The 11,014-nt window shown below is 35.2% G+C and overlaps 1 protein-coding gene across 3 annotated transcripts; it reads right to left on the bottom strand.

Annotated features, from left to right (window-relative positions):
• Window positions 1-473: 473 nt before the first annotated feature.
• Window positions 474-9,691, bottom strand: LOC110020376 (probable inositol transporter 2). 3 transcript variants are annotated; one of them, XM_020718460.1, is made up of 8 exons: window positions 9,443-9,691; window positions 9,316-9,345; window positions 3,359-3,562; window positions 3,085-3,155; window positions 2,646-2,981; window positions 2,436-2,543; window positions 1,326-1,928; window positions 474-1,097 (listed from the first exon to the last, which is right to left on the bottom strand). In XM_020718460.1, exons 3-8 carry the CDS (start codon window positions 3,489-3,491, stop codon window positions 609-611), a joined length of 1,740 nt encoding a protein of 579 aa, XP_020574119.1. In that variant the 5' UTR covers window positions 3,492-3,562; window positions 9,316-9,345; window positions 9,443-9,691; the 3' UTR covers window positions 474-608. The 3 variants fall into 3 exon arrangements, with proteins under 3 accessions (XP_020574119.1, XP_020574118.1, XP_020574120.1); XM_020718459.1 differs by lacking the exon at window positions 9,316-9,345; XM_020718461.1 differs by lacking the exons at window positions 9,316-9,345; window positions 9,443-9,691 and adding an exon at window positions 3,858-4,514.
• Between the last annotated feature and the right edge of the window lie 1,323 nt (window positions 9,692-11,014).

Raw genomic sequence — 11,014 nt, forward strand, 5'->3', positions numbered from 1 at the left:
TGAGTTTTAGATTATTCTGCATGTTGTAAAGCATCAATATTTTATTTTGTATCCCAAAGAATAATTTTCCCAAGTACTTTGTTGAGTATTAATTGAATGTTAATATCTAATGAAAGGGATGCAAAATGATCAATTTTGTGTTCATATTTATCATGCATATGCATCATCAACATATGTTTCTTTTAATTTTAATTGTAATGAGAACAATCTAATTGCAATAAGAAAATAACAACATTTCCTTTTCTTCTCAATTGATCTGCATTTCTGCAATACCAACTTAGATTCTGAAAAATATGAACGACTCTGTATTTTTTTAGAATTACACCTCTACCTGAAATTAGATATTACATTATAGCTTAAACCCTAAACTATTACATCCACCACATTAAAAAAAATAATTATAATTTTTATCTTATATACTTTCAACAAACATAAATCTCAAACAAAATTATACATTATAACAGATACTAAAAATGAAAACCATATGTGACTTTTCTTGCTTATTATTCATGTTATTGTCATGAGCAATAAATAACTAACAACTTAGCTAATTAACTATAAGATTTCAGATTATAATAACAGAAACATATGTAACTCATGAAATACTCTTACGGATTTTGCAAGTGCGCGTGCTTATGAACTGCTCTTGACTTCCAGGCTTTATAGTCATCATCACTCAACATTACCTCAACCTCCTCAAATGGCAAACCTTTTGTTTCTGGCACCAGAAAGAAGATGAGGATTAGAGCGACGAATGAATAACAGGCAAACAACACGAATGTGTTGGCCGTTCCAATCGCCTTTGTCAGACTCAAGAAAGTTTGTGTAACGATCAGGTTCGAAATCCAGTTTGCAACAGCAGCCATTCCTCCACAAAGACCTCTGAACCTTAAGGGATATATCTCAGAATTGACAATCCAGGGGGCTGTTCCCATGCCGGGAGAGTAAGAAATGATGTAAGCAGCAAGACTGATGAGCGCAATCCAGCCAAAGTTGCTCGGACAACCTTGAGTGTACCAGTTTCTGTGTTCACTTTGGCAGGCTTGTTTCATGGGTTCATTCGCTTCAGGGTTGGCCAAGCAAGCACCAGCTAGAAGCTGCATTTTTCCTTTAAGAATATTAGAAATACATCAACTTTATAAATGTAAACATCATTAAAAAAAAAAAAAATTTGAAGCAGTTGGAGCTGAGTTCTAATACTAAGTTTAGTAAAAAATGGATAAAAATGAGGTAACAAATACTTCTGAAATTAATTGTGGTGCAAATCGCAAACAACAGTCGAGTGCATTCGACAAAATATAAAATACGTAAGCATGTTAACCTGCCTTATTGTGTCCATTAGAACAGAATGAGCACTGAGCCTTCAAGCAATCTGTGCAGCTCCATTGATTGCCTGAAGCTGGATTATAAGCAGAGCAAGTCAAATTGCTAAAATGTTGAGTCTCCATTAAACCAACATCAGGAGATTTCACAGAAGCAGCATAGAAAACACCGCTCAAGACAGCCAACCAGATGATGATTCCACATAAGCTGAAGAGCATTAGTCTTCTTCTACCAGATCGATCGACGAAATACATGCTTACAATGGAACCAACAGCATTAAGACCAGAAGTGATAAGAGAGAGCGCCAAAGCAGTTGAATTTGAAGCATAGCCTGCTAATTGAACAATAGTAGGAGCATAATACATTACTGTATTGATACCACAAAATTGTTGAGCCACTTGACAGAGAATGCCAGCAACAAGACCCCTACGAACCATTCTTGTTGTCCATGCCTTTCTCACTTTACCAAATAGACTGTATTCACCGACGGCACCTTCCTCAGCAATTTCAGATTCGACAGATTGGCGCAAAAGTTCGAGCTCCCTTGGAACCTCCTCTGCAGAGTAGATTCTCTTCAAAATTGTTTCAGCACTTTTCTTCCTATCCTGCTCATTAAGAAATGAATAAATTGATTTTTTTTTTTCATAACCAATGCAACAAAATTTTGTCAGTAGAAGACTTTAATTGCACTAGAATATAATTATGATTCCAGTGTAGAAACCATCAAAATGTTTGGAATCAAGTACATTGGTTATTGAGAATATATAGCATGTAATGTATGGATGAGATTAATGAACTAAACGAAGCAAAACTAGTTTATTAAAAGGCTTCTATATGCTGTCTTATCATCCTATTTTCTTAAAATATCTGATTCAAAAAATATATATTGAAATACGAATCACAACCCCACCACCACCAAAATCTATTTTTTTAGATTATAGGCCATAATCAACAGCAAGACCTTGATTTTAAAGCCGAAGTGCATAAAAATTTTAAAAAAAAAGGACTTTCTCCTATGTAGAGGAAAAGAAAAGCCCTTATATGTATCTAACTATATAAAAAAAAAACAATCAAATTTTAAGGGAGACTGTAGGATAAAAACAAGGTATGACCTTCCTATACAACCATCTAGGAGATTCAGGAAGCACCAACATGAGAAGAAATTGGATTAAAGCAGGAAGTCCAGCAATTCCAAGCATCCACCGCCACGTCCCAGGAACCTACAACAATGAAAACTTCCTGTCAACGTAATGGTTCTATGTTAAGTTTGACGAAATAAGTAGAATATAAACATCCTATGGAGCAATTGATATTGTTAGTACCCTGGTGAAAGCAAGATTAATAAGATAAGCGAGGAACTGCCCTCCTGTGATTAGTAAACCATTTAAGCTAACTAGAGCTCCTCTGATTTTGTGAGGAGAAGCTTCAGAAATGTACAGTGGTGCCGTCATTGAAGCCATACCAACTCCAAGGCCAACAAAAATTCTTCCAAGGATTATAATTCCAGGAATAGGAGCAACTGCCATTATTATAGCTCCAACAAAGAACAAAATATCAGCAAAAAGAATTGATATCCTTCTTCCGAGTTTGTCATTCATCCATCCACCAAATGCAGCGCCAATGATTGCACCAGCAACAGCCATACTGACAATAGTTTCCTGTGGCACAATAAGCAAAACCAAAGATTATAGCTTGATTTCATTCACATATAAACTTTAATAAAATTATTTAACATTTCATGAGCAACCAAGCAAAACGTACCTGGAGAACAGTGCTTCTCTCAACTTGCTTAAAGTCATCGCGAATATAAAGAAGTGCACCAGATATGACACCTATACCAGACAAACTATGAGTAATAATCATCACTGACCGTGATGGAGAAAACTATTTTGCACTTTTTATTTTTGTGAGATCCAGTTTAGAAGACTTCAAAAAAGTAACAGTACGAAATTTATCTGTTACTTTATCAAGTCACTTGTAATTATTTGCACAAATTAAAGCAAACATGAATATTAGAGGAACGGTGTAATAGTACCGGTATCATAGCCGAAAAGAAAACCACCAATACCAGCTGACAGTGCCAGTTGCAAGATGTATGGCCTCGTAAAACTCAAGCGAAGGCACTCCTTAAATTCAGTAGAGTCTGCCTGGTGAGGACCACCTTCCATCTTCCTTGCTTAATACCACTAATAGATTTATTTATAAGAGGACAGAGAGCACCAATATCTCAACCCAGAGTCTGTATCGTCATGAACAAAATTAGTCAGTGAGCGCTGAATATCACCAAGAAATCAAATTTTGCAAAAGCAGCAGAGTTAATGTACAGCTATGTTCTTGAAAAAATAATAATAGTAATAAATTTATGTTGAGGTTGTGAAGATTTTCATTTAATTAAGCACAATTGCTCAAAGTTCACATCCCAAGGTATTTAGATCAACTGAGAAGGTTGAATTGAACACAAATTACAGATTTAAAAATTAAATGGGAAAGCAAACAAACTCTAAATATAGTTATAGTAAAAACAAATTTCTCACCATAATGAACATCATGAACATTTGATTTCAAATTTCTTCTTGGATTGAACCGACAGAGCCAGCCAACGCGGGACCAAACTAGCTGGTACAACTTTCTCCTCGTCCTTCCTTTAATGAACAGGAGACCGTGCAAATGAAATGAAGAGGTGGGCAACACCTTATTGGGTAGCCACTCAGTTGGCCCCCCAACATCCATTCTATTTATGGATCTGTTGGTGCTTTCCGATCACAATAAACACATCCATTTACATGCAACCAGTCTAATTATATATGAACTTATAGAAGCTATTACGACCACTAAAGGCTTCCATGTTACAAGATATTTGCAGTGTATGATTAAATTTGAAGTGGTGAACAATTTGATTAATAAATAGCAACTATCATCACTATTTTTTGGTGGCCCAAAATTGTATCTATAATTTCTCCAAATTATCAATATTAATCAGAAAGTCAATTTTATTTTGTCAAACTCCATTGCATTTTTTTCACGTTGAGAGCAACATCGACAGTATACGTTGTTGCTCAACTAACTTGAGCCTAGCCCGAGCAAACTGATTAGGTTGACCGAACAATAGGATTGTCCAATCACTTTCTAACAAGCCAAGGACACAATATGGTGAATTTGTCACTAGTAAGAATAAAAATATTCAAATATAATATTGAACAAGGTTAATATATCCCTCAAAATCTATAAAGAGACCTCAAATCTATAATTATCATTTCAAATAATCTGAACAACGAAAAGATAATGAATTTCAAAACTCTAATCATACCTTGAAGCTCTAGGCTGCTTAGTCTAAGCTATTTTATTCAAGAGAAACAATATTTTAAGTACCTCTAATCACTCACCAATCAGTTTCTCAATTCGAACTCTCCATTCAGGATGACTATCTCGACCGCCTCTAATCGCACATTGATTGTAGCCTGCTCAACTCCTTATTTTAAGGTGAAGGGTCGTCTCAATGACCTCCAGTCATCCATTGACTCCAAGTCAGTCAGTTCAAGGGGAGTATCATTACTGTCTTTAATTACTTCTTGCCTCTAAGTCACACGATCCACCCCTTCATTCGAGATAAGAAATATCCCAATTGCCTCTAATCCTTGGCCAACACCAAGTCATTCCACCACTCTGCCCACGAGGATAGACTAAACCACCTTTAATCACTTGCCAGACCCTAGCCCTTCAATCCCCCTTCTTTCAAGAGAGAGATTACCCAACTAACCTTTATCACTAACTAGAGCAACACGTTTTAATTTTCTTTATCGACATCTGAAATTTTGGAAATATTAAATCATTATTATTGTCTTTCATGACTTCAATGCATTGCCGCATAACTTCTTTTAGGTGTGTTGTGTCCACTTCCAAAGCACCTATCTGACCACCATCACTAGCCTTCATAAGATTCCTATATCACCATATTGCTGCATTCAAATAATATTATTTTCATGTCCAAAGAAAGGACAAATATTATCATCTTTAACAGCCTTTCAACACTGCTAAATCACTGTCTCCAAGCCGAGTCATCTTTTCCTGTACAAAGAGCAAATCCTAACTGCCTTTAGTCAATTTTATGACTTTCCTACCATGCTATGCCATTGCCCTCAAGTAATGTTTTTTCCACTTCCAAATAGGGTTGTCCTACACATCCACAATAATCTCCTCAACCTTTTAGCATTGTCTCACTCATTGCCTCCAGGTTGTGTTGACTTTGAGTCCAAAGAAAGAATCACCTTGACCTTATATCTCATTGTGTCGCCAATATCAAAGGAAGTAACAATAGCTGGCATCATTAATTTACGTTGTATTAACAACTTCTCTCAGTACAGGAAAACATGGTCCTCCATAAGTCAAGTATAATAGGTAAAAGCTATTCTAGTTTCGCTAGCCCTGTCTTTTTTATATTTTTAGAATTTCACAAGAAAAATCATGCCGACTACTCACTTTGCTACTATGATTACGCGTGGCTTTCACTCTATGCTAAGGTGATCAAAATTTATCAATATCGACTTGACTTCTAAAAGATAATATTTTAGTGCCATCCATAGAAACCCCAGAGTGTTGGAACTATATTATCCCACATTTGGACATCAAGCTTATAGTCCAATAAAGGATAACATATCACCTCAACAGCATTATGAAAACAACCCATGAGCCTCCATAAATAAAACTAAAGCAAAAAGGTCATAGTTGAAACCTCAAAAAGAAGTTTGTGCTAGTATTTTGGGCATGATTAAAATCAAAAGATTCAATCTTCTTTCATAGGGACTGACCCTCCTCAATCTTTTAGAAATCATCACATTAAAAAATTATGGAACCTCCATAAAGTAATAAGGTCGATCGAAAAGTCTCGCCTTTTGCAGAAAGGATCAACACCTAACCTTTTGAAGTAAGGCATCATGGCAGCACAATCCAAACATACACCAACTTTAAGTCAATGACAATGGTAGCATAGCTAGCTTTAAGAGCCATTGATGTCTCACAGAGTCAAAGATATGGATTCACTATCCACACCTCTTCACATAGCATAAATGCTCTCTCAATTAACATCACTATGTAACAATGATGCTTTCTAAACAGAAGTCAATATCCCTAGTATAAGGTCCTTATTAAAAGTCTTAACAAAGAACCCTTGAGCTGTAAGCCCCAATAGGGCATGTGATTAAACAAGTTATATAACACCATAAAAAGTCCCAAAAGCATTTATATAGTAGCAATACCTAAGGAAGTTGTCGAGTAAATGTGAAATCTAACTCATCACAATTACCCAAGAATGATTCGAAGAAGACAGCCCAAGAAAGAAAATAAGTAAACAAGTACTCTTACTCCTTAAGACTTCCCAAAGTAGCTCCCAAAAAGTAGGCCTCTGAAGGTCAATGAGCAGAAAATGTTTCTATTCATTCAACAATCCTTAAGAGGCCCACCGATAACTGATCTTTGAAAGGCATCTCACATTGGACACAACTCAGTAGAAATCTCCAGAATGGCGCATCATTGAATGGGCTCTAATAAGGCAAGTGAGCACACACAATCGTCAACTAAACCAAGAAATTTGCTAAAGGCTCATAAATTCGAAGCAATAGGGTATTTAATTTTGGACAATGTCCTCATTAATAGCCCCAAGAAGGCATAAGAGCAAGCCTGTATACAGAGATTGCCTAACTCCACCAAGTATATAGAGACAACTATCAAAATCCCTGGAGTATAAGTAGACAACCTAACACTCTTAAAGCTTACAGAAACCACATAACTTCATCAAAGTTCTCAATCAATGGTTGAGTTTTTCCCATATCATTAAGGGACAACAACTTTCTTACATCATAGAAACCTGACTCTTGCACTATCAGTTTTTTTAAAAAAAAAAAAAAAAAAAAAAAAAGAGATACAAGAGGAGTTCAACCCATTTTAAGATAACATAGAACTGCAAAGCCTAAGCGGTAGCTTGATTTTTCAACAAGTTCATCTTCTTTAAATCAATTTTTCCAATGCATCTCAAATTATCCTAAAATTCAATTGACCTCTTGACCAACAAAAGATTCACTTACAACTCAGTGGACTAACTAAAACACAGAATGCAGATATTTAAAGAGATTAATCTTTCTTAGGAGGCAAATTAGAGGTTTCAATGAGTAATACAATTCAAAAAACCTCTTTCCAAATGAGCTAATGTAAGTGTCTAAAGATCCATAAACTTCTATATAGCTGATGATGAATCAAAGAAAAATAAGTTAGGTTCCAACCCCCAGTCTGCATTGATATTTAGAGAGTGGCACGCCTTCAAGTTTTCCTTAGATTGCAATTTATAGTTCAAAATTTCAAAATCCTAGGTATTTTGGAATTGCCAATTTTCACATCCAAAAGTAATGGGGAAGTTATTGGGGATTGTAATTTTTTTCCTTTTGATCAAGCAAAATCTACAATGCAAAGCACTCATCCCAAGGCATTCAGATCAACTTAAAAGCAACAAATCAATTATAAATTATATCTTCAAAAATTATTTTAGTAACTCAACTCAAAGCTCGAGCTCTATTAGAAAGCTCAAGCTTGACTCAATTGTTGAGCTCAATTTCATTCAAGCTTAATTAATGTTAGTAGAGCTGACTTGAAGAGCTATTGATTCAAGTCCGCACAAGTTCGAGCTCGAGCTCATATCAAAACTGAGCTCCAGCTCAAGCTCGAGCTCGAGCTCGTCACTTAATAAGCTCGATTTTAAAGCTCAATAACGTGTCAAATTCAAGGTAGCTCGGAACCGCTCACCTACGCCTCTTCCATCACATGAGAGCAGGGGAAAAAAAAAGCACAAGCCACTGTATCAAACAAGAATGCTTATTCAACGTGCTTAATCTCAAAGCTCGAGCTCTATTAGAAAGCTCAAGCTTGACTCAATTGTTGAGCTCAATTTCATTCAAGCTTAATTAATGTTAGTAGAGCTGACTTGAAGAGCTATTGATTCAAGTCCGCACAAGTTCGAGCTCGAGCTCATATCAAAACTGAGCTCCAGCTCAAGCTCGAGCTCGAGCTCGTCACTTAATAAGCTCGATTTTAAAGCTCAATAACGTTTCAGATCAACTTAAAAGCAACAAATCAATTATAAATTATATCTTCAAAAATTATTTTAGTAACTCAACTCAAAGCTCGAGCTCTATTAGAAAGCTCAAGCTTGACTCAATTGTTGAGCTCAATTTCATTCAAGCTTAATTAATGTTAATAGAGCTGACTTGAAGAGCTATTGATTCAAGTCCAAGTTCGAGCTCGAGCTCGTATAATATACGAGCTCAAAACTGAGCTCCAGCTCAAGCTCGATCTCGAACTCGTTACTTAATAAGCTCAATTTTAAAGCTCAATAACGAGTCAAATTCAAGGTAGCTCGGAACCGCTCACCTACGCCTCTTCCATCAAATGAGAGCAGGGAAAAAAAAAAAGCACAAGCCACTGTATCAAACTAGAATGCTTATTCAACGTGCTTAACTTTGCCAATATAATAATAACCACAGAAAAGAAGCTGCCTTTCACAGAGGAATAATAAAAAAAATAGAAAATAAGCATAACGCAAAGCAGTGGGAACATTTTAGCTCTATTTTTTTGCAGGATCTGTGCAGGATTAAAACCTGGATTTAACCTAAATCCTACCAAACAGCAAAAAGGAACTTTAAATCCTACAGAAACTTGAATCCTGTTTCTCCTCCATTGCCTTAAAGGCGAAGCTTAACTCTCATCGCACAACTCTGGCCCATTCAATGCCTTCTCTAGCTAGCTCCAGTGGAGACTTCTCCTGGTCGAAGCGAAGGAGCGGCGTGGATGGTTAGGGTTATTTGGGCATCCACTAGGGTTTCCAGCAAGAACGGAGAGAAGCCTCTAACTCTCGGGAGCGAAATGGAGTGAAGATTCGTAAGAGAAACCTCAGATTCCAGAAAAATTTATTAAGAAAAACTCGAAAATGTGCTAAGAAAACAGACAAACCTCGGATTACAGAAAAGGTTGCAATCAATGCTGCATGGAATTCAAAATCCAAAGCACCATCAAATGCAATAAGAAGCAGAACTCACAATACAAATTCAAAAATAAAATCTTTCTATGAAAAACTCACTCGGGATTCGGTTCTACCATTCCTTCGAAGCGCTGTCTGGAGAGGGGGAAAAAAAAGGAGAAAAAGGGGCAAAGAGATCGAGCAAATGGTGAGTGATGAACAAACTTGGCGGGCAACACAGATGAACATTTATGGTCATTTTCAGAGCTAAAATTGGAGGAAAAAAAATACTTTTTTTCTAGCGATAATGACGTTTTTGATAAGGAAATGAATCCTTATTAAATCTTTCAAGGATAATGATCAAATCTGATTCTGCCAAAAACAAAAAATCACACCTTTGGGTTGCTGAACGTTCTTAAATAGATAGAATTAAAAAACTGCCAAAAATAATTTTCTACATTTTGCTTTTTCAGTTTTCAAATTTGTTTTTTTCTGCCTTTTTATCTTACTTTATTTATCTATTTATCTATTTTCTTTGCTAAATATAATCAAGAGTCATGGTTTCGCTGAGTTGCGTGCACGGTTGAAATTGATTTGTATTAATGATTATATTGAGAAAAAAAACAGAAACAATAAAGTGGAAAGAGATGCACTCATCCGTTAGCATAGTGATTGAGGATTCAAAGTATTTGCAGTCTAAAAAATTTCTATATATGATATTCTTGGGTATGAGAAAATATTACATTCGACGTCCGGACGTACAGACAACAACGTAGATCACAAAATATCGTGCATCGAGCGATACAATATGATCCACACCATAGACTGCACGTCAATTTACCATATATAATATTTTCTCTGTAAGAAAAGAGCTCCTAGCAACACTAGAAGGAACAAGAAGAGAGAAGCAATGGAGTAGGGTTATCCCTCCAGATATTGTCAGCATGCGCACTTTTATTAATGGGTTAGAAACCCTAAGAAATATTGGTCATGGCTAACAACAAAACTAATCCATCCATACATGTAGTAGGGAATAAGCTCAACCATTTTCTAATTGTAATAAACATTAATTAGTTAACAATTCTAAATAGAACCATAGAGAGCATTACATCATTTGGTTAGAAGATTAGGACATCAAATAGTTGTCTAATGGATTTCATTTTATAATAAAACATATTGAGAACATTTAGCAAAATGATGATGTTGCATATGTCTTTAAATTTAAGCATGATAATCTAATCTTATAAAATCTATGCATCTGATTAGTAGATCGATAATATAGATTGACTAAGAGCAACATATATTAGCAATACAGTGGATGAAAATGTTGATCGTTCTTAAAGACTGTACATTCATTGCCATTAAGGCACAATAAATGCACATACCATAAAATTAAAAAAAATATATAAACGACATGATTTTTTTTTTTTTCTAACTCTTTTATCACTACATTATAATAGAGAACTAGAATGTCAATAAGGAATAAATAAAATGGAGGAGTAAAAATATTAGCAAATTATTATCTCAATAAGGATAATTTTATTACTAAGTAACTATCTATTATTCATATATCATTATGTCATATGTGTAGGTATGTATTTTTTGAGAAGTTATGTTATATCTTCTCCTTTGTCATACAACTTCTAAATAAAAAGTCTTTCTTAATATATATATATATATATATATATATAT

Source organism: Phalaenopsis equestris, unplaced genomic scaffold (genome assembly GCF_001263595.1).
Source record: "Phalaenopsis equestris unplaced genomic scaffold, ASM126359v1 Scaffold000095, whole genome shotgun sequence".
NCBI classification, from domain to species: domain Eukaryota; kingdom Viridiplantae; phylum Streptophyta; class Magnoliopsida; order Asparagales; family Orchidaceae; genus Phalaenopsis; species Phalaenopsis equestris.

Bases quoted from the DNA above. Each gene is read 5' to 3' on its own strand.
- LOC110020376 (XM_020718459.1), bottom strand. From the start codon at position 3,491: ATGGAAGGTGGTCCTCACCAGGCAGACTCTACTGAATTTAAGGAGTGC. The intron at 2,982-3,084 runs GTACGTTTTGCT...ATTGTGCCACAG, and splicing joins AGAGAAGCACTGTTCTCCAG to GAAACTATTGTCAGTATGGC. The intron at 1,098-1,325 runs GCAGGTTAACAT...GGAAAAATGCAG, and splicing joins GTTCTAATGGACACAATAAG to CTTCTAGCTGGTGCTTGCTT.